The following is a 24,509-nucleotide window of genomic DNA, read 5'->3' on the forward strand; positions in this document are numbered from 1 at the left end:
GAGACTGTCTCAAGATCAACATTTTGTCCAGCGTGCGTATGGCGAGGATGTACGTGCCCACGACATTCAATCAAACCGGGAGGGAAAAAGCCTACTGTACAGATACCTGTGATCCATGAAAATCTCTCACATACTTTACTTAATTATAAGAAAAGGATTACTACTAGGCTGATTTGGGAATTAATGATGTCACAGTTAAGCTCGCCTACCCTAGCTGCAAATTTTATATCGAAATTCAGTCCCCTGGATCAGGGTGCAGTTATTCTTTCTTGCCACCTGTGATTAGCTGGATCCAGAGTTTTGCCTTGGCCGGGGAGCACACGTGGCCTCGGCAGAGCGGGCTGCAGACCTCCGTTGGTCCTTCCCGTCTACTCAGGCCCGTCTGGAGCCACAGGAGTGCTTGCACTTGGTCCAGCGACGACCGCCACCGGCTCGCCCTCCAAAGATGCCAAGGCCCTCATGTACTTTCTGGCTCCACTGACAACTTTTTCTGCTCAGCTTTGAAAAACTAACTCCCTGCTCTGCCACTCTGACTGCCGTCATACTTTTCACTTTAAACATTTTCCACACCATCTGCTGGAGCAAAGGAGGTAAAAGCAGCATCGTGGAGAACAAAGGTGAGAATAATCCTGGTAGGAAGGGAGCTCCCCTCTGGCTGTGTCCGCCTCACTGCTTTGCCTCGTCTGCCCCTAGAGACCCCCTTCCCGTCTTTAAGGCCCAGCACAGGAGTTTCACGTGGAGGAGTTTTCCGTTCCCTCACCACTGGGAACCGTGGTTTAGACGTACCCAGGACTTCTGCCGCAGCTTTGCACCAGGCCATTCTTCTCCCCTGGACGCCCTCCCCGCCCCTCTCCCCTCCTCCGCCAGGGTCCAGCCTCCCTCAGCTCATCAGCCTATTCATTACTATTACCTGGAGCTGGGGTTTGGTTTTGTTTTGAACGCTCCATATTCTCTCTCCAGCCAGTAGTGAGCATGCCATGTTGTGAAAGGCACAAAGCACAGCTCTGGCCGGTGGGCACCTAGAGATGGCAGTTCCTTTCCTTCCTCCCTGGACCCGAGAGGACAGGAGCCGTGCTGTGCAGGTCTGTGTCCCCTGTCCCTGCGTCCCCAGTGAGCTCGCTCTGAAGGCTGCCGGGCTGGGGGCCGGTCCGTGGATGCAGGCCCGCCCTCTGTGGGCGCAGGAGGCGTGTCTCTACTGCTCACCTGCGGGTGCCTGAGGGCCTCAAGCGCCATCCCACTCAAAGGACCAGGGGGGCTGGAGACAAAGGGTGTTGGACGAATAACAACCCAGCTTCGTCTGGGGAAGGAAAGGTGGAATTGGGAGGTAATTTGTGAGAAGGCCAAGCGTTCACTTACGTTCGCTGGTGGAATTCAGAGCCGTGTCCTGGTAGGCCTTGTAAATGTTGATGAGGGTGAAGTGATCTCCTTGAGGATGTAAGAACGTCTTCCAACAAGACAAGGCGGCCTCCTCTGCTCCCCGGGGCAGATGCGAAAAGCAATTAGGAGCTTTAAGATGCAAAAGGGCAGAAGGTCAGCAATAATGAGATGTGCCCTTTAGCCCTTTAGCACAACAGGCTGTGGGGGGTGTGTGGGGGGGAACGGATGGATGGGGACTCGCTGCCGTTTGTAGCCCTGCTCCTGTCTTACTCTGTGAATAACATGCTATCCTGTTTACACAGAAATCAGAGAACTGTAGGGTGAGCCGTCATCTTGTGCTTCTCCTTACTCCTGTGTTAGCTTTTCTCAGGTCTGCTCAGCACAGCGGACACCCTGCTTGTAAATATTACAGCCCCCGGTCCAGGGACAGGATTAGAACTCAGGTCCTAACGCGGCATAGCCTTTGGTTTGTCCTGCCAGTAAAAGAATCAATTAAAACCTATAAACCAAGATGAATGAGGTGGTAGGAAATAAAACACACGCACACGTGACACGCTTTTCTTGATCTGTGCCGATCACTTCAGCAAAAGCGAACTCGGTATGCTTTCACCGGTCTGCTTTAAGAAATTCACTGGGTTTTTATTTAGATTTTTTCATATTAAGGCAATTTATAACTTTCTACATTTTCAAACTACTAAAATATTTCATTATCATTTCAAATGGATCTCATTTAAATCTATACCTGCTGCAGATACACGGTACAAAAGAGCCGTGGAAGGAATACCTGTTACCATGGCAGCGACTGTTAGCATTTCATCTACACAGTCAAATTCACAGGATGCTAAGATAGACTTGGCGAGCTGTGGGTCAAGAGGAAACTCTGACATGATGATTCCAAATTCAGAGAGGTTTCCATCATTGTCCAGTGCTGCCAGATAATCTAAGTCTTCCAAAGCCTGCATCAAGCTTTCCGGTGCTATAGGGAAGACAAAATTAATAATTACAAAGTCTCGTACAACCAAGATGGAGTAACAGGTACTGGATTTTCCCTCCCACACAAAACAACCAAACAATGAACAAAATATATGAAACAAGAGTTCGCAAGACAGAGATCATCAGGCAACGAAGAACAGTGATTCCTGAGAGGGGGGCACCTCAAGAGGTAAGCCTGAGGGCTGCCCAGCATACTGCCTTGAGAGCGTTTCCAGGCTGCGGTGCTGGGAGGGGACCCAAGGGGATCTGCCAGACTCCCCGAATTATGCAGAGGGTGCTGAGGGTCCGGGGAGACCAAGGTGGCCAAAGCCTGCAGGTCGGACCTCCTGAGAGGAGAGAGCTCTAGAGCGAGGACTCAGAGGATGTACGAGAGCCCCTCAGTCAGTCAGCAGGGCCCATTCACTCCACTCCAGGCCAGAGAAGGAACCATCCAGAAGAGCAGAGGGTCAGCGCCCGGTGCTCACACGGGATCCAGATACGGCCGTTCCCACCAGCCAGGCTGCAAAGTCTCATGATTCGTGGGACTCTGGGGGGGTGGGGCGGAAACACAGAATAACTACACCCCACATGTACACTGTTCCAGTGCCACCTAACTAATCCTAAAGTCAAGACCTGAAAGGATCACTCTGCCACCCAGGACAAAGCTCCAGAATATTTACAGGAATACAAAATACCCAGAATCCAACCCAGTAAAATGGACAATGTCTAGCATCCAACAAATATTATGAGGCATGAGAAGCAGGAAAATATAATCCCATAATAAAGAGAAAAATGAACCAATTGAAACGGACCCAGATGACAGAAATGGTAGACAAGGATGCTGCAAGAGCTATCTGCCAGTACAAGTAAGGACCAAAGGCTAATTTTCTCCATCCCTTTATTTCCCTTATAAGTTTATATGACATCAATAAGGGTGTAGTTTTATTATATATGCTTAATAGCCACCTACAAAGATAAATCCATTTATTCAAAGTGAGGTATTCTCCTTGTCCTTGCAAAATAAAGTCACATTAAAATGAATACATGTGTTTTTCACCAGGCCTCACAAAGAAGCAAATCACACAGCATGAAGCTGCTGGATTGTTCTACCCCAGAAACGGAAGGATTTATGAGCTACTCAACGGCTTTCACTTGTCTCACTTCCAACATGTTCCTGGCAGGCGGGAGACAGAGACTGTGGGGACCTGGGAAGCAGTTTAACCTCCTTGTAGCTGGGAGTTCAAGGTAATGAACAGTACAGATTTACTTATTTGCTGCCCAAACTTTGACCACTAAGCTATTTCTCAAAATTTCAAGTAAACTGTGTAACTCAAAAGCCAGTCCCAAATTCAGATTTGATAAAGTCCCCCCATTCCCATCAAGAGACCTGGGAACACTGGGAGAGACCCCGCTGCGGGCTGGGGAAGGACCCCTGGTGCTGCACGCAGCTCCTCGCATCCCCAGGCCTCTTGCTGGAGGAGAGAGCGTGGAACGGGCCTGGCCTCCACCTCTGACACGTGACTGCCGGTGAAATATCAGTTACTGTGAAAGCAAGTAGTGCTGGGCTGAGGTGGGCTGTGAGCAAGTCTGCAGAGAACCCAGGCATCTGCTAGAGGACTCGGGTGTGGCCTTCACCCCACCAAGGAGAAAAGCTGAACGTCCCTGTTTTTGGTTTCTTTCATCAAGATTTAAAACTGAGAAGAGCACAGCCTCGGGATTCCGTTCTTGGATTCTGACCCCTTGGCCTCTCCAGGGCACTAGCCAGGAGCACTGGTGGACTCCTTGTTCATTTGGAGACCCTCGGGCAAGGATGAGACCTTGAGAAATCACAGTCCCGGGAAGTAAACAGATGGGCTATTTAGAAAAAGAGTCCGAGCCATCAGTGAGCCATGAAATCAAAAGTAACAGAGATGGCCTCATCCACCAGAGGGCAGACAGCAGAAGCAAGAACTACAATCCTGCAGCCTGTGGAACAAAAACCACACTCACAGAAAGACAGACAAGATGAAAAGGCAGAGGGCTACGTACCAGATGAAGGAACGAGATAAAAACCCAGAAAAAAAACTAAATGAAGTGGAGATAGGCAACCTTACAGAAAAAGAATTCAGAATAATGACAGTGAAGATGATCTAGGACCTCAGAAAAAGAATGGAGGCAAAGATTAAGAAGATGTAAGAAATGTTTAACAAAGACCTAGAAGAATTAAAGAACAAACAAACAGAGATGAACAATACAATAACTGAAATGAAAACTACATTAGAAGGAAGCAATAGCAGAATAACTGAGGCAGAAGAACAGATAAGTGACCTGGAAGACAGAATGGTAGAATTCACTGCTGTGGAACAGAATAAAGAAAAAGGAGTGAAAAGAAATGAAGGCAGCCTAAGAGACCTCTGGGCCAACATTAAACACAACAACATTCGCATTATAGGGGTCCCAGAAGGAGAAGAGAGAGAGAAAGGACCCAAGAAAATATCGGAAGAGATTATAGTCAAAAACTTCCCTAACACGGGAAAGGAAATAGCCACCCAAGTCCAGGAAGCGCAGCGAGTCCCATACAGGATAAACCTAAGGAGAAACACGCTGAGACACATAGTAATCAAATTGGCAAAAATTAAAGACAAAGAAAAATTATTGAAAGCAGCAGGGAAAAACAACGAATAACATACAAGGTAACTCCCATAAGGTTAACAGCTGATTTCTCAGCAGAAACTCTAAAAGCCAGAAGGGAGTGGCATGATATACTTAAAGTGATGAAAGGGAAGAACCTACAACCAAGATTACTCTACCCGGCAAGTATCTCATTCAGATTCAACAGAGAAATCAAAAGCTTTACAGACAAGCTAAAGCTAAGAGAATTCAGCACCAGCAAACCAGCTCTATAACAAATGGTACAGGAATTTGTTTGAGTGGGAAACACAAGAGAAGAAAAGGAACTACAAAAACAAACCTGAAACAATTAAGAAAATGATCATAGGGACATACATATTGATAATTACCTTAAATGTGAATGGATTAAATGCTCCAACCAAAAGACAGAGTCTGGCTGAATGGATACAGAAACAAGACCCATATGTATGCTGTCTACAAGAGACCCACTTCAGACCTAGGGACAGATACAGACCGAAAGTGAGGGGATGGTAAAAGATATTCCATGCAAATAGAAATCAGAAGAAAGCTGGAGTAGCAATACTCATATCAGATAAAATAGACTTTAAAATAAAGAATATTACAAGAGACAAGGAAGGACACTACATAATGATCAAGGGATCAATCCAAGAAGAACATATAACAATTATAAATATATATGCACCCAACATAGGAGCACCTCCATACATAAGGCGAATGCTAACAGCTATAAAAGAGGAAAGTGACAGTAACACAGTACTAGTGGGGGACTTAAACACCACGCTTACACCAATGGGCAGATCATCCAGACAGAAAATTAATAAGGAAACAGAAGCTTTAAATGACACAATAGACCAGTTAGATTTAATTGATATTTATAGGACATTCCATCCGAAAACAGCAGATTACACTTTCTTCTCAAGTGCGTATGGACATTCTCCAGGATAGATCACATCTTGGGTCACAAATCAAGCCTCAGTAAATTTAAGAAAATTGAAATCATATCAAGCATCTCTTCTGACCACAACGCTATGAGATAAGAAATCAATTACAGGGAAAAAAACCCATAAAAAACACAAACACATGGAGGCTAAACAATACGTTACTAAATAACCAAGAGATCACAGAAGAAATCAAAGAGGAAATCAAAATATACCTAGAGACAAATGACAATGAAAACACGACTATCCAAAACCTATGGGATGTGGCAAAAGCAGTTCTAAGAGGGAAGTTTATAGCTATACCAGCCTACCTCAAGAAACAAGAAAAATCTCAAATAAACAATCTAACCTTACACCTAAAGGAACTAGAGAAAGAAGAACAAACAAAACCCAAAGTTAGCAGAAGGAAAGAAATCAAAAAGATCACAGCAGAAATAAATGAAATAGAAACAAAGAAAACAGTAGCAAAGATCAATAAAATGAAAAGCTGGTTCTTTGAGAAGATAAACAAAATTGATAAACCATTACCAAGACTCATCAAGAAAAAGAGGGAGAGGACTCAAATCAATAAAATTAGAAATGAAAAAGGAGACGTTACAACAGACACCACAGAAATACAAAGCATCCTAAGAGACTACTACAAGCAACTCTATGCCAATAAAATGGACAACCTGGAAGAAATGGACAAATTCTTAGAAAGGTATAACCTTCCAAGACTGAACCAGGAAGAAATGGAAAATATGAACAGACCAATCACAAGTAATGAAATTGAAACTGTGATTAAAATTCTTCCAACCAACAGAAGTCCAGGACCAGATGGCTTCACAGTGAATTCTATCAAACATTTAAAGAAGAGCTAACACCCATCCTTCTCAAACTCTTCCAAAAAATTGCAGAGGAAGGAACACTCCCAAACTCATTCTATGAGGCCACCATCACCCTGATACCAAAACCAGACAAAGATCCTACAAAAAAAGAAAATTACAGACCGATATCACTCATGAATATTGATGCAAAAATCCTCAAAAAAATACTAGCAAACAGAATCCAACAACACGTTAGAAGGATCATACACCGTGATCAAGTGGGATTTATCCCAGGGATGCAAGGATTCTTCAATATATGCAAATCAATCAATGCGATACACCATATTAACAAATTGAAGAATAAAAACCATATGATCATCTCAAGAGATGCAGAAAAAGCTTTTGACAGAATTCAACACCCATTTATGATAAAAACTCTCCAGAAGTGGGCATAGAGGGAACCTACCTCAACATAATAAAGGCCATATACGACAAACCCACAGCAAACATCATTCTCAATGGTGAAAAACTGAAAGCATTTCCTCTAAGATCAGGAACAAGACAAGGATGTCCACTCTCACCACTATTATTCAACATAGTTTTGGAAGTCCTAGCCAGGGCAATCAGACAAGAAAAATAACAGGAATACAAATTGGAAAAGAAGAAGTAAGACTGTCCCTGTTTGCAGATGACATGATACTACACATAGAGAATCCTAAAAATGCCACCAGAAAACTATTAGAGCTAATCAATGAATTTGGTAAAGTTGCAGGATACAAAATTAATGCACAGAAATCTCTTGCATTCCTATACACTAATGATGAAAAATCTGAAAGAGAAATTAAGGAAACACTACCATTTACCATTGCAACAAAAAGAATGAAATACCTAGGAATAAATCTACCTAGGGAGACAAAAGACCTGTATGCAGAAAACTATAAGACACTGATGAAAGAAATTAAAGATGATACCAACAGACGGAGAGATATACCATGTTCTTGGATTGGAAGAATCAATATTGTGAAAATGACTCTACTACCCAAAGCAATCTACAGATTCAATGCAATCCCTATCAAATTACCAATGGCACTTTTTACAGAACTAGAACAAAAAAAACCTTAAAATTTGTATGGAGACACAAAAGACCCCGAATAGCCAAAGCAGTCTTGAGGGAAAAAAACAGAGCAGGAGGAATCAGACTCCCTGACTTCAGACTATACTACAAAGCTACAGTAATCAAGAAATATGGTACTGGCACAAAAACAGAAACAGATCAATGGAACAAGATAGAAAGCCCAAAGATAAACTCACACACCTATGGTCAACTAATCTATGACAAAGGAGGCAAGGATATACAATGGAGAAAAGACAGTCTCTTCAATAAGTGGTGCTGGGAAAACTGGACAGCTACATGTAAAAGAATGAAATTAGAACACTCCCTAACACCATACACAAAAGTAAACTCAAAATGGATTCAAGACCTAAATTTAAGACCAGACACTATAAAACTCTTAGAGGAAAACATAGGAAGGACACTCTTTGACATAAATCACAGCAAGATCTTTTTTGATCCACCTCCTGGAGTAATGGAAATAAAAACAAAAATAAACAACTGGGACCTAATGAAACTTAAAAGCTTTTGCACAGCAAAGGAAACCATATACAAGATGAAAAGACAGCTCCCAGAATGGGAGAAAATATTTGCAAACAAATCAGCGGACTAAGGATTAATCTCCAAATATATAAACAGCTCATGCAGCTCAATATTAAAGAAACAAACAACCCAATCCAAAAATGGGCAGAAGACCTATATAGACATTTCTCCAAAGAAGACATACAGATGGCCAGGAAGCACATGAAAAGCTGCTCAACATCACTAATTATTAGAGAAATGCAAATCAAAAGTACAATGAGGTATCACCTCACACCAGTTAGAATGGGCATCATCAGAAAATCTACAAACGACAAATGCTGGAGAGGGTGTGGAGAAAAGGGAACCCTCTTGCACTGTTGGTGGGAATGTAAACTGATACAGCCACTATGGAGAACAGTATGGAGGTTCCTTAAAAAGCTAAAAACAGAATTACCATATGACCCAGCAATCCTACTACTGGGCATATATATACCCAGAGAAAAGCATAACTCAAAAAGACACATGCACCCCAATGTTCACTGCAGCACTATTTACCATAGCCAGGTCATGGAAGCAACCTAAATGCCCATCAACAGATGAATGGATAAAGAAGATATGGTACATATATACAATGGAATATCACTCAGCCATAAAAAGGAACTAACTGGGCCGCTTGTTGAGACGTGAATGGATATAGAGACTGTCATACAGAGTGAAGTAAGTCAGAAAGAGAAAAATAAATATCGTATATTAACGCATGTATGTGGAACCTAGGAAAATGGTACAGATGAACCGGTTTGCAGGGCAGAAGTTGAGACACAGATGTAAAGAACAAACGTATGGACACCAAGGGGGGAAAGCCACGGGGGGGTGGGGGGGTGGTGTGCTGAATTGGGCAATTGGGATTGACATGTATACACTGATGTGTATAAAATGGATGACTAATAAGAACCTGCAGTATAAAAAGATAAAATTAAAAAAAAAAATTAAGGATTTCTGTTCAACAAACAGCACAATAGAAAAACTTAACTGAGCATAAGATTGGGGGGAAAAAAAAAAGTAACAGCTGACATGCCAGAGAAGGTGCAAGAAGCAGCAGCAGAAATAAGCATCTCAGATTAAACAGAGCAGGAGGGCACTGGGAGCACAAAGTTAATTCCTGAAAGTTGTGTGGAAACCAGTTTCCATAAATCAGCAAAGCTGCTGCATTGTAAGTTACAGGATCTCTGGCAACTGTCCCTGTAAGCCCATCTGGCTTAACAGCCAGCCTCTGTCCCCAAAGGGCACCTACTTCTCATTTTTATGTCCTGGAGTTGAGTTGGCTGCACACAGAGTTACTAACGGACATAACTTCATGATTCGGCTCTCGGTCCGAACACCAAATAAAGAGAGGAAGTTCTTGGGGTTTTATTATATTAGAAAGAAGAAGTTAATGAATGCAGATTATACAGGTGAAGGAATAATAATAAATAACTGAATAGGATTTGCTAATATTACTTTCTACATTTTAAGACATCTCCCCAGTATGGCCCATGAAATTGTCTTAGATAAAAGCAGAAGGGTTTAGATGAGGGTTCTTTATGGCAGTGCTATTTAAGTGTAATCCATGGGAAATAATGCTAACAAATGGGATATAAATGTTTTAGTGTGAGGCCTCTTCTTTAAAGCAGTGCAAAATCACACTGCTTTATTCCAAAGGCAATTTCAATATGAACAAATCATCATTTTTATTAAGTTCTATTGCCAGTGGCAGCTGTACTCCCTGTAGGATAGCTCACTACAAGGTCACACACCTCCCCCAGTGCCATCACTCATAGTAACTTGCAGGGCTATTATCACAATTTCGTTATGGTGCCCTTTTCCCATGGAACCCCAAATGCCAGGCTCCAATACTGAATCTGCGTTTTCCTGCCACAGTACCTGCAGAAAGGCTGCTCACAAACAAAGAGGGCATTAATCTGGAACAAGGGTTAAGTCCACCATTCGGAGGGAGGGACTGACCCAGTGCCGATTCTAAGCAAGAGTGCAGGTCAGATGAGGAGTCCAAGGCTCTGCTGTGTCATTTCCAGAATCAACGGCCCCACACGGCATCTTTCCTATGGCCTTGAAAAGTCTACCAAAATTTTAGAGGTCACATAGCAGGAATCACAGGTTGTTCCCCTCCCCGTCACGGGGACGTTTACTCACTCAGGCACTCAGCAGGAGAGAGAAGAACCAAGAGACAGAGACGAGAAGCTGAGTACCAGTGCTGTTCGAGCCTCTGTCCTTAGATGTCCCTGAGGCACTGCTACATTCTCGTCTTGGATTTCATAGGACACCCCCAGCTCCTCATCACAACGCACTTTGGCTTATGACAGTTTGAGTGGCACTACTGGCACTGGCACCCAGAATTCTTCTATACGTCAGAAATTCCGTCACAAAGGGAGAGTGTATCAAAGTGACACTGGGACTTAGAAAAGGCAGGGACGAAGCTGGCCCGGGGAAGGAGGATAGCTGTGCTCACACAAGGCTTGCCGTGTGCCTCGTTCACGTGTGAATTACACACACGTCACATATGCAGATGGACATGGAGAAAGAGAGTGACAGCTGGACAGGGCGGGATCAGATGAAGTTTCTGGCCCGGTGGGTTTTAGGACTGGAGCTTGGGCACTGTGTGCACTGAAGTAAAGAGCCCACGGAGGGGAGAAACGGAAGAATCGAGATGGTGCTGGTTGGACGGTGTAGATTCTCAGTAGTCTTGGGACTTTTAGGGAATAGGATTAAGAGTCTGGCTCTGAAGAGGAGAGAAAGGAAAGGACTCTGTTTCACTTAATTTCACAAGGACCTGCTCACAAAAGCTGGCACGTGCCCACCTCCTACCCTACACGGTACACAGAGCACTTCTGCATAAATAATCTCATTTGAACCTCTTGATAACCCCCATAATACAAGAGGGCAGACCCTCTATCCTCCTGTTACGCGAGTCCTGAGAAGGGCGGCAGGTCTGCTTCATCTGCCTGTTTCATTTACAAGAGGAGTTATATGCAAGAGCTGCAAGCATCATCTTTTTTTTTTTTCTTTCAAAACGATGAGTCAGAGTTAATCCCCAGTTACATTTCCCCAAGCACAGCAGAAAATAGTTATGTGCATACTGTCAGGGGACAGAAATAAACTGTCACCCTCACCCTTTTGTCCCCCGTTATCAGCTCTAAGCCCCGTGGAGTGAGCAGTGGAGGGTGACCACTGAGAGACACGGGAACTCCTCTGCACGGCTGTGGTCTGCTGTTTGCTTTTGAAAATCTTCGACATTACAGGGCCTGCTCTTCTCTCTTCACGCTAGTCCACCAAACAGCAACTATCATGACAAGAAGGTGCCCAGGCAATCAACACGTGGTGATCCTTGGGCTTAAGAGGCGAGCAGTTTTCAAAACTGAAACCTGTTTCTTCAGGGGGTGGCCTCGAGTGGTGACTGGCCGCTGAGGACAGAAGCCCTGGGGTCAGCGGTGAAAGACGGGAGAAATGGATGCAAGTGACACACCCTCACCTTCTAGACTCCTTTTTTCTCAGGGGCCAGAGTGAAAGCCAGGAGCAGAGTGGCTTCACTACTTGAGAGTTAAGGGATCACAGCTAAAGGAATCCTGCAGCCCGTGTTTCCCAGGCTTTCTGGGCCGCATCACCATCCCCCGCACCCCGGGGCCCCGGCCCTCCCCGCCCCCTCCGGCCCCCACCCCCAGGCCCCTGCCCACACCCTTTCTAACTTGCCACAGTCCTGTCACTCTGGCCATTGCTATCAAAGAAAAATGCACTCAGCCTGAGTTTGCTACAGATACTTTACCGCCTTACATCACATCCTATGACTGTTTCTTTCCTCCAAGCCACTCCCTCAAGGTATAATTATCACTAGCATTCTCATCCTTGCAGCTAGTTAGGAAGGGGCCGGGCCTTTTCTGGGACCTTCTCTCGGGGGGAGAAGCTCTATTGAAGCCGAGCTGGCTAGCATCCTCAGAGGCGGGCGTCTGGCTGGGACTACTTGGCCGTTCTCCAGGTGATGTGCTAATCTCCCCAGGAACCTCAATGCCAAGACCTTCTTGACATGCATTCGATTTAGGCCTCTCTTTCCCGCATGCCTCTGAGCTGCTGCTGGAGAACAGCAACCCTTTTCCTGCAAGAACACACAGCTCCAAGGGAGGCGGTGGCTCCAGAGGAAGGAGATCAGTCTTAGATGAGATAGGAGCTCACCCGGACCCTTTCCTCCTAGAGATTCCACTGCTCCTTGAGGGAAGAGTCTGTTGAAAACGTTCGATTCCAAAGAGTTTCCCAAAGTAATTGATTTTCCAAAGTGTTTACTGGGAGAGTTTCAATAGAAAACTCCCTGCGGTTCTAGGGAAGGACTGGGCGCTGCTGAGGAGCATGGGCCCCTGTCGTGACCTCTAGGTGAGGCCCTGACACCGCCCCTCAGGACCATCCAGGCTTGGAGTCTTGGACCGTCCACCTGGCTGCTCTCCTTGTAATGAGAACCTGTGTCCACACTCTATCTTCTCTTCTACCTTTTCATGTCAAAGGTTAGCTTTCTTAGGGGACCCTCCTCTTCCTTCACCTACTCCAAAGTCTATGTGCTATTTTAAGAAATATTTGAGAAAGCGTAACTCTGATATAACCTGTATTTCTCAAGGACTTGTAATCCTAACGGCACCACTGGACAAAATGACTGAAAAACATAGGAACTGAGACAAAGCATGGCAAAACGGTAGAAATTCTAGTTTCCATTTTAAGTACACTCTGCTTACAAGGTCTTTTGCCTGGCTGCTCTCTCGTGAAAATTTGATAAATGCCATGAATACCATAACACTAAATGCCATGAATACCATAACACTAATACATTGCCAATCACCCCCTTTGATAAACACAGTGAAAATTTTAACCATGGGCCTAACGTGTGGAAAAAATTAAGGATGTTCTCTTTTATTAATGCACAAGTGAAAACTGAACATCTACTGAAGGGCAATCAGTACTTAAACCAGAAAACTTTATACAGGGACTCGAATACCCACTCAGTTGCAGTGAAGCTAAGCTGTGGGTCGGGAACGAAGCAGCAGTTCCAGAGTAAACAGGGCTGGGACTGGGCGGCGGGGAATGGGCTGCGGCTCTGGGAGCCTCGTCACACGGTAGGAGCGCCTGCCCTTAAGCTTCCCTAGCCTTCTGTTCAGCATCCCGGTGGTTTCCGCGGGAGCAGCCCAGGTCCCGGCCAGGTCTGATACTAGCGGGGAGGAAGCCAGCACCCTCCCATGGTAGAGGGCCCTCCTCAGTGAACTTGAGGGCAGTGGGGAGCTCCCCAGGAGACAGATGCTCAGACTGTAATTCTAAGGCCTCAGTCTTCTGCTTAACAACCGTACCCCCTTCATATCTCCATTTACCCTTAATTACAAAGGCGTGAACTTTGAGTGGGTTTTCCCCAGGTGACGGTGTGATTCATGAGGAAGGGCCGTTTGCCTACAAGTTTTCCCACCGAGAAACACTAACGCTGCCAAAAATCCTCCTGTGTTCAGTTCGGCCTCACACCCCTGTACTCCACTATCCCCCGCCCCCCCCGGGTTTCTACTGGCCTGGCCCCATCTCCTATGTTAAAGTGGCCAAGGGCAGACACTTCTCCAATGTCAGAAAAGATATTTCCTAGAGGGTAGCTTTTTTTTTTTAATTTTTAAAATTACTTTAGAGAATGTTTACCTCTAGTGGGGAAAATGCTTCAGGACAAACCAAAGCCCCGGGCTTGCTTGCACCACCAAGGGCCACTGCTCTTAGGACTGGGGACGGGCAAGAGGTATGAGGGTAAGGCTCAGCCAGGCGCCTGCTGACCCGCGGGCACACGGCTACCTGGTCTATTCATGAAGTCACAGTGGCCTAAGCCCGCGATGTCGATTCTCTTCATAAAAAGCACCATGCTGGTTAGGTTGGCTTCCTGCATTTCCGCTGGCTTAAGTGGCCGCATGTCTTCGGAGGCAAATTCTTCAGAGTACAGACAGAAAAGTTTTCCTAGAAGAAACCAAGGAAGATGGTTTTAATGCTTCTGTGTTGCCTCCGGACAGGAACTTAGCGTGAGCTGGGTTTGGGGTCCGCAGCGCTACCTGGAGAAGATGAACCGAGAATCTGCTTGCGTATCTCTGCTTGGCTCCGGCTGATGGGCTGCGTGACGAGTGAGTTTGCTCTTATTCTAGGGTTATACACCTTTAAACGAAAGACAGCATCTTTAGCGTCAGCTCACTCAAGATTTAGCAGGCTCGCTGGCCCTGAAGTGACTGCTGTTTGCACACTTTACTTCACGAAAGGCTCTGCTACTCATTTCTTCTGTACGATATTTATTATTGTTTCACTTGCCTTGAGATGGAAACTGCAAGAGCTTTGATAAGTGGATTTAAGGGTTGTCTGCTTTCATTGTAGCTTCAATAAATATGGGAGCTCTGCATCATCTGCTGAAATACAAATGCCACTTCTCAAAGTGCTACACCGCTGACTCGTGTACCGCGTGGAGAAAAGGATGATCAACCGACAGTGCTGCGTTTCCTCAAGGTTCCGTTCAAATTGACTGTGATCCCAGGGGTCTCATCTTTATCACATATGCTGGGCTTTTCCAGTCCTATCAGCTAACACAAAGACTGCAGATGGCACTAACAGTGATTTTTCTTAGGCGTAGTTTAAAGGTAAGTAATAACCCTGGGTTCTCTGAATGGTAGACTGATTCAATAAGATCAATCCAAACTGGTTCCAAGGGAACCTTCCTAATGGCTGGAATTGCTCTGTCACAGTAAACAAGGATATTTAAGAGACCCATAGTTTCCTGGAGGGGTAAAAGCTATATAACATCTAATAATGGTAAATGGATCAATACTTGGGTAGATTGTTTTCAGTTTAAATGCTATGATTTCTGAAGTCCCACTGTCTTTGAGATACCCTATTTCCATTTTTCCTAATTTTTTTTTTTTTTTTTTTTTTGCGGTACGCGGGCCTCTCACTGCTGTGGCCTCTCCCCTTGCGGAGCACAGGCTCCGGACGCGCAGGCTCAGAGGCCATGGCTCACGGGCCTAGCCGCTCCGCGGCATGTGGGATCTTCCCGGACCGGGGCACGAACCCGTGTCCCCTGTATCGGCAGGCGGACTCTCAACCACTGCGCCACCAGGGAAGCCCCTAATTTTTAATTTAAGGATAGTGATTAAAAATAAACAGACTTTTAAAAAAATTTAGGATGGAATTTTATGTCAACTATAAAGCCAAAATTTGCAAAAATTAAACTCAGTGCACTTGAAACTAATTTCTAGTAAATTACCTGGGGGGAGATGCTAATTACTTTGATAAAGGGGCTACCAAAAGTACCCAAGGGATGTATAGAAAAAAAGATCCGTTTAGGAGTCAAGTAATTTGCTTTAGTAGTTGTCTTTCCTTAAAACTTTTTCCTCTGGCCCCTCAACCAATTTAATTTGTTTCCAGACTATCAACCTGCTAATGACAGGCAGTTACATGTGCTCAAGACTTTTGTTACTGGATGCAATAGTTCTTCTTTGCACACATGGCCAAATACAGAGAAATTCCCAGATCATATAGTTCATCCTCACTTTCTGGTCAGTAAAATGGTAGGAGCCCAAGACAATTAGCAGCAGTCTACTTAACCGCCTCAACAATAATTACCTTTCTTCTCTCCACCCCGACATCAATAACAAATTTGACTGTGTTGCTCCAGATCAAAGATTCTCCAGAGCTAGCCGTTAACACCACTCGTCTCTGATAAACTTGGCATCTTTTTTCTGTTTCATCATTTGGCTTGAACAATGCACATTTCTCTTTTGGATACAAAGGAACAACTACCAGCTCTCCAAGATCTGGGTTTAAGTTAGATCCTTCTTGACAGATAATTTCATAGGCTTTTTCAATATCCTAAAGTAAAAGAATAACATCATCCATGAGAATAAAGTACATTACAAACAACTTTCTCCAAATTATATAAAACTACAGGCAAAAGCTGCATAATGTATACAGGGAAAGAAATACTTGTGTTTTCTATAGGTATCGTTAAATATGAAAAGGAGGTATAACTGCGTAAGAACGTGTCTTTGGGGAAGTTAAATATAATTTATAAATAATTTCAGTGCTTTTAGTCCAAAATGTCTCTCCTCTTGTGAAATGTACTGTCTTTGCCTTTATGCATTCATCCTGCTATTTTTCTAGCTTGGTGCAACTTCTCATATCCATTAACAACGACAGGTGAATAAAAGTTACTCTCACATCAGTGATGATGCATCACTGTGCTTTAATGGTGGCAGAACTAAGAATTCTAAAACAATTTCTAGATTTCCAATAGAAGCATATATACATACACATTCCACAGTCAGGGTCTCTAATCTGGGTCATCTTGAAAACTATTATTACCCATTAGCACTTAAAGCAGAAATGCAATGAAATAGGTAGGAAATATTCACTGCTATTTATATATTTGCAAGATTCAGGAATTTAGAAATACTCTTTAAAAATGCTTCATTGTCAAATATACTGAATAAAAGAGTAAATTATGTGCCCTAAAACCACAAACAAGTAAGTATATTGGTGTAAAATGCTCAAAAAGCAAGACATTTTACACAGTACTTTTTAATTAATTCTTGGCTGCGTTGGGTCTCCGTTGCTGCGCGCGGGCTTTCTCTAGTTGTGGCGAGCGGGGGTTACTCTCCATTGCGATGTGTGGGTTTCTCACTGCGGTGGCCTCTCTTGTTGGTGTGGAACATGGGCTCTAGGCACGCGGGCTTCAGTAGTTGTGGCACGTGGGCTCAGTAGTTGTGGCTCGCGGGCTCTAGAGCGCAGGCTCAGTAGTTGTGGCGCACGGGCTTAGTTGCTCCGCGGCATGTGGGATCTTCCCGGGCCAGGGCTCGAACCTGTGTCCCTTGCATTGGCAGGCGGATTCTTAACCACTGTGCCACCAGGGAAGCCCTGCAGTACTTTTCTATTTCTCAAATCACAACCAGATTTTTAGGACCTCATATAAAAAAGATGTCACTTAATGTAATTCTTACTCCTTTTAAATTTGTTTCCAAAATTTCTATTTTTTTAAGGGCCTAACTAACTACCAGATGGAAGAAGCCCCATTTCATTTCATTACATACATTAGATTTCACTAAAAATCTGAGTAAAAAAGATGCCTTCCCATGACTGTTAAGTCTGAGTCCACTGTCCAGCGCTCCAGCTCACCTCTCCTTCCTTCCCCGCCACCTGTATAGTGGGATTGAACTAACTCAAGGGCTTTGTAGGTGGACAGATCTGCCTAGAAAAATAGTGAGACCTCGGGTGAGCTATTTGAAGGTTATTCCTGAGCTGCTGAGAGGCCCCCAGGAAGCAGGGCAGAGGCTGCCCCCTGGGGTCCACACAGCAGTTATCCCGGTACCTTCTCCTGTTCACACCCCCCTTTTCTGCAGGGTTGGTTTACTTGGGGCAGATTTTTTTTTCAACCAAGCGAAGAGCAGGATTATTGACCGTAATGAATGAAAAATTGTCAGCTGGAATAATCAGAACAAAGCTATTTCTTTTTTTTTTTTTTGCAGTACGCGGGCCTCTCACTGCCGTGGCCTCTCCCGTTGCGGAGCACAGGCTCCGGGACGCGCAGGCTCAGCTGCCATGGCTCACGGGCCCAGCTGCTCCGTGGCATGTGGGATCTTCCCGGACCGGGGCACGAACCCGTGTCCCCTGCATCGTTAGGCGGACTCTCAACCCCTGTACCACCAGGGAAGCCCAGAACAAAGCTATTTCTTCCAATTTTTATAATTCTAATCATGTCATCATTTTAAGTGAGGAAAGCTTAGAAATTTCTACGGAGGAGAACAAGTCCTCGAGCTGCGTCTCCCTGCACAGGACATTCACACATTCCTCCTGGGTGGCAGGTGGTAACCTCTGCACGTTGGTACTTCACCCTCCACAGCTACCCTGGAGCTGAAAGAGGAGATTCGATTCCAGCCACCCACTCACAAATTTCCAATCCAAATAACCTTCAAACTGCACTGAAATATTGTACCTAGTTTAGATTCTTCAAGCTGACAGAAAACTTTGAGGCCATAATCTTCAGAATTAAAAAAAAGTACTGAAAATATTCATTCGGTGCTTCAAATTGTTTACTCATTTCCTTCCTATTCAATGTGTTCAGAGCATTTACGTATGTGGGGCTTTCCTACAATACCTGCAAAACTCAGGAAAACACAGCAACCTGCACTGAAGGAAGATATCTGCCCCCAAATGAAAGGCCCGCAACTAGATGGAACATTTCACAGGAAAACCTTCAACCTAAGAGCATCTTCCTTGCGACAGCTTCAAGCTGCTTGATAATCTGGCTAGATAGTGTCATTAACCTTAATTTGTTTTCTATTTAATCTATTTCACTTTTTTTTTTCAGGTTACAAGATGGTGAAGTGATAAGGAACAACACACTGTAAACATGCAGGGCTCCAAGCCTCAATCAAGCACAAGAGCCAGGGGAGCGCGCAGTTGCGGGTATTAATTCACAGCAGGTGAGGGGCTAAGTGAGCAGTGCGAGAAAATGTGAGGCACCTAATGTTCACCAAGCCAAACATGAGAGTGTTTCTGCAACTTTAAACGGATTTCCTAAGAGAAAAAGCGACCGTTAGTACACTTCGGTCAGACTGCTTGGGTTTGTTTTCCTATGACATTCAGTTGCTATGGCAGATTTTAAAGTTTTATATAGAAATCAAGAAAGCTTCAAACAGCATGGGGAAAAATGATCAACAGCTGTTAACATGGATTTCGGAGCAAGACAAAACTTTCCAAAAGACAAATTCCAAGACCATAGGAGAGTGTTAACCCTGACATAAGTAGTAAAAAAGAAAAAAGTCCATCAGCATATACTGAACTACGTTCTGCTTTTTAGGTGGCAGATGGGGAAAAGAAACCCAGATAACACCTGTGGGATTTGGGGCTGAACTGTGAGGAAAAACACTGGTTCCCAGAGAAGGTATGCTCCAGCCCGCAGAACTGCTGCCCCACCCGCTGGGCAGCCTGCTGGGAGCCTCTGGACAAGGAGAACCACCCCCCCACAGAGATTCCAGTGCTGGACCCGGGCCACAGCAGCAGCCCCTGCCAAAATGACGAATCCTCATTCTCAGAGGCTCAGAATTGCAAAATCCGCCCAGAGCTTTCACTACACCATCACGTTCATGACTTTCAGGACTGATGGTTTCTTAATAGGAAATGTCTTTCTGGTCTGACTTCAAGGAAGATTATATAATTTTCTAAGCCCTGTGGATTTTACAGTTTCTACCACTATCCTAGGTAAAAATGCATCTTCTAAAGTCTGACAATTCAGAAGTCACTATGCCATTAATTATAGCTTATATGAAACTTGTAAGAATCAAATATTACCCCCAATTCTGTTATGAGCTTTATTTTTCAAAAATCCATTTTGGCATTTTTGGTTACTCTGACTAAAGATGACCACTCAATCTATCAGTCTTCATTATACTGTCCCCCACCCGATCCACCCCGAAATGTATGCCTTCTTTTCGCCTGGCAATTCTAACTTTCAAATGTTTCAGACTCTTCTAATTCTGCCATTCCTCCCTCCCTTAGGCTTCAGCCAGTTATACTGAGAACCTCTAATTGTTTTCATAAATCCTTCTTCTGTCTCCTTAATCATTTTGTTACTTCCCTCAGGACTTTCTTGAGTATCTTGAATCATGCGGGATCAGGGAATGATCATAGAATAAATCATTGTAATCAGTAGAAGATTTACTATTCAAGAAACTGTGTATAATCTACACAGGAAAAATGGAAAATATGCTGTAGTTATCATATATTTGAGATTCTAAATTACTTTCTTTATGGAAACAGATAAAATCTAAGTTGTGAGAAAACTGTCTAAAGTTCCCCAAACTAAAGGATCAGTCATCCTTTATGCTTTGAGTATAAAGCAGAATAAATACTCCTGAAGGTACTTGTGAAGGCGTGTGAATACTTAAGACAAGGCTCTGGTAGAGAGCTGAGGTCCTTGTCTTTGTTCAGCTGGTGGCTCAGCCAATATCGTACAGTTTCCTTTTGGTTTCTGTTTAATCACTGGAATTACTACATATCTGGGTCATGGTCTAAAAGCCAGTGCTTTTTTTACTCTCTGAGTGAGATGACGGGTAGGGGAAAAAGGCCAGGAAATCAGTCTCTAAGAAGAAAGGTCTAACTCTTGAGATTCTGGAGGCTTTTAGATTTGGCCCGCAGAGCAGTGGAGAGAGAAGCAGGGCCACAGTAACTGCATTAAAAAAAAAAAAAAAAATGCAACCCCAAATGACACCTTGACTCTATAAAAGCAAAAAGAGACGCTCAGCTGTACATTTCCCATTGTTCTTTTGAAAGACATTGTCAGATATCGAAGTGAACATTTTTCTCATTCATCTTTTTAAGAAAAGTGTAGGGAGATAGCCTTCTGACTGTGTTATAAATTATATTTTCCTGCCTAACACTCCACTGACTGCTGTAGGAACACTGTGGGTACTTTTTTGTTCCCTGACTCTATGCGGAGGACTTAGCTTATGTCCCGCATCTCCAGCACATGCGCCTGCCATGAGGGAGGTGGCCGTGAGTGTGAGATGAGTGTGTCTTCTCTACTGAGACAGTTCACAGCAAGCCTTTGGGGCAGCCCAGGATCTCGCCTGATCCCATGGAAGGAGGTCAGCTCTGGAGATCACCCCCAGAAATTCCTCAGAGTCCCCACCTCCCCACCCCCATTCTGTGTTTCAGAACAGCTCCTGGGTTGGTTGGTTGGTTGGTTGGTTATGTATGTATGTATGTATGTATTTATGCTGTGGCTTGTGGGATGTCAGTTCCCCAACCAGGGATCGAACCCATGCCCCGTGCTATGGAAGCACAGAGCCCTCACCACTGGAACTCCAGGGAAGTCCCCAGTTCCTGCCTTTAGAAGCACTTCCTTGTTTGCCTTTCAGTGTAGGTTTTATTTACTCTATATCAAGGATTCTTCTAAAGTATGAAAAAAGAGGTGTGATGGAACCAAATAGCAGTTCCATCAGTTAATTAGTAAACTGACACCTGTATGTTAGTTATTAAAAGGTTCCCAACAAGGTTAAAAGGTTCCCAATAAGTAAACTTATTACTCTCTTAGGTTAGAATGAATATTACTTACTTACTTGTTCACAGGCCAGAAAGACTACAATGTCACCCTTCTCACCGGAGTGGTGAATTTCAAAGATAAGGCGTAAAATAGACTCAAAAGACTCCTTCTGAGCCCCACTAAGGTACACAACCTCCACTGGGTACTTATTTTTCACTTCTATGAGAGGCACGTTTCCATAATAAGAACTGAGTTTGCTGATCAGGTGAGGTGAGGAGTTAATTATGAGCTTCAGTTCCGGTCTTGCCAGTAAAACATCTTTAAGAAGTCCAAGTAACACATCAGTTGCAATGCTTCTTTCATGAATATCATCTAAGATGATGACCCCATAGCTACCCAGAAAAGGACTGGACATCATTTCTCTCTGTAACATGTCATCAGTACAATACCTACAAAGAAGAAACATGAAAGTTAGAATACTCTCATGAAGAAAATCATATAAAAAAACTCCTAACATAAGCAACAAAAAATGCCTTTCCTATATCCTTTTGTCTAAATCAGGAGTTTAAATCTTTATCGGGGGGCCAAGATTTCTTCAAGTTGATAAAATCTACAGGCCTTCAAAATAGAAAAGTACACATGAACAAATTTTAAGCACAGTTTCCATGTCTTCACAGACCCTCTAAAGACCATCCCTGAGCCCTAGGTTCCAGACCTCTGCCTTACAGGTTCATTACAGATATTAACAAGAGCTACATTTAACATTTGCCCTGAGCTTTTTAAAAAAAGTAATTCAGCAAAATAGCCTTGTCCGGTAAGAGCAGCCCCCGTTCCATCAATGTTAGAATTTTGAGTCAGAGCACACACTTCAAAGGAAGGATACACAGAGGACTGTCCTCTCTCAGGCTCACGGCCCAGTGAGTCCACTAGTAGGACTCTGTCAGTGGCACATCGTGGGAGATGACGTCCCCAGGGTGTTAGCATCAACGAGTTGGAAATGTCGTCCAAATAATAACCACACGAAAGCATCTAAAAAGCAACCACCTATTTGAGGGCAGCGTTCCTGGAGGAGGAACGGGTCATTAGTGGTTTCCATGGATTTCCAGTAGTTCTTGGGGTGTATTTAAAAGTAATAGTAAAAATAAATACCTATTAGTCATCCAGCACCATACAAACATCATCTTTCTGACACTATTTACATCTCTGCCTATATTATTCCTTGAGGAGACCAATTTCATAACTTCTCTACCCATTAAGGTATTTATTTTATGTGTCCCTGTCTACGGCAGGTCTGAAACTGCTGTTCTTAGAAAGGCCTGCTTGCAAGGTTGGCCCTTGGCCGGCATTTGGGAACCTAGATTTGGGAGGGTTCTCACCATTCCCAGAACTGATGCTTACTGTTTGTAATATGGTCTAACCTGCTTTCCTTCTGGGAGTATGGAACTTTAGAATACAGTAGGAGGCAGAGGGTGCCTATGTGACCAGTCCCCAGTAAATACCTGGGCACAGTCTCTAATGAGTTTCCTTAAACTCGTTGCTACAACTCACAGCTGGAGGAACGAAGCATATCTCAGGTGAGTCCACTGGGAGGTGCTCTCGGAAGCCTGCGCCTGGTTTCCTCTGGACTTCACGCCTTGCACCATTTCCCTTTGCTGACTTGGTTTGTATCCTTTCACTTCAGTAAAGCTGAGCTGTGGATTAACTATATACTGAATCCTACGAGTCTTCCTAGCAAATCATCAAACCTAGGGGTGGTCTTGGAGACGCTGAAACAGTCCTCAATTAACCCTTTTCAAGGAAGAAAGAAAAAGGAGAAAACATTTATAAGTTCCTAGTGTGCGCCAGGCATTGTGCTGATAGAATAGTTCTCATTTAACCTTTAGAATAAATCTTCAAGGTAGACATTACTATCCCATTATTTATAAATGAGGAAACAGGTTCAGAAAGGTTAAGTACCCTGCATAAAGTCATAAAGCCAGGGAGAGAGTCAAGATTTAAGCCTGAATGTCTATTACATCTCATGCCACTGTCAAATTATAAAGACGGGTCCCTTGGCTGCCATGGATTGGTAACAAAGCCCATGTTCTCCCTCTCTGCACCTTGACGAGATCAGAACATTTGCTCTCTGCCTTTACTCCTACACTTGTTCTTATTCTGTGTCTGTCTTACCAAAAGAGCAATGATAAGTTGCTGATTATTCCTTTTCTCAAACTTAAGAAAGAAAATATATTGAATACTACAATATTATACTTTGTGCAAGATGCAAACAAACAGAGATGCATCCAAAATCTAGGTTTCAGGTCATCTTCTGCGGAGGGTAATTAGTATGATATAATAAGTACTATTGACTCTTGTCTGAAAACAAGTTGTTTTAATCTATGCTACTTCCTTAATGTTATTCCCTTCTGAGCAAAGCTCATCTAAGCACTTATCTGATAGGAAGAAATGCTTTCTCTCTGCCAGGCAGAGGAGGTGTGTGTGTTATGTAAATACATCCAGGCTTAATTAAAAAGGGAGAAGATGTGACTCACCTAAAACTCTACGAGACTCGGCAAGCTAGACCTGGCCTTCCAAATGATTATCTAAAACTAAGGGAATACTAAGGATCCACCCTAAAACTTACCATACAAACCTCCAGTTTTCTATGTAAGACAGAGATCTATTTCTTACCTTTATATTAATAAGATCATGTGTACAGTGCTTAAGAAAATACTGTTCCTGGTAACTATGTAAAAAGATGGATACATTTTGGAAATGTAATTTATTTTTTAAATTTATTTTTATTTATTTATTTTTGGCTGCATTGGGTCTGTTGCTGCGTGCGGGCTTTCTCTAGTTGTGGCGAGCAAGGGCTACTCTTCACTGCGGTGCACGAGCTTCTCATCGTGGTGGCCTCTTGCGTTACGGAGCACGGGCTCTAGGGCGCACGGGCTTCAGTAGTTGTGGTGCGTGGGCTCAGTAGTTGTGGCTCGTAGGCTCTAGAGCGCGGGCTCAGTAGTTGAAGGGCACGGGCTTAGTTGCTCCACAGCATGTGGGATCCTCCCAGACCAGGGCTCGAACCCATGTCCCCTGCATTGGCA

General features: G+C 43.9%; 1 protein-coding gene across 3 annotated transcripts in view; it reads right to left on the reverse strand.

Moving 5' to 3' along the window:
- Positions 1 to 24,509, reverse strand: part of DHX32 (DEAH-box helicase 32 (putative)) — a 55,227-nt gene that overhangs the window by 3,147 nt on the left and 27,571 nt on the right. For all 3 annotated transcript variants that reach the window (XM_032608351.1, XM_032608350.1, XM_032608352.1), the window contains 6 exons: positions 21,506 to 21,878; positions 16,014 to 16,259; positions 14,459 to 14,558; positions 14,208 to 14,366; positions 2,162 to 2,353; positions 1,357 to 1,506 (listed from right to left, as the gene is read on the reverse strand). In XM_032608351.1, coding sequence (XP_032464242.1) covers positions 1,357 to 1,506; positions 2,162 to 2,353; positions 14,208 to 14,366; positions 14,459 to 14,558; positions 16,014 to 16,259; positions 21,506 to 21,878 — 1,220 coding nt within the window. The remainder of the gene's footprint in view (positions 1 to 1,356; positions 1,507 to 2,161; positions 2,354 to 14,207; positions 14,367 to 14,458; positions 14,559 to 16,013; positions 16,260 to 21,505; positions 21,879 to 24,509) is intronic.

This window comes from Phocoena sinus, chromosome 16 (assembly GCF_008692025.1).
Source record: "Phocoena sinus isolate mPhoSin1 chromosome 16, mPhoSin1.pri, whole genome shotgun sequence".
Lineage (NCBI taxonomy): Eukaryota > Metazoa > Chordata > Mammalia > Artiodactyla > Phocoenidae > Phocoena > Phocoena sinus.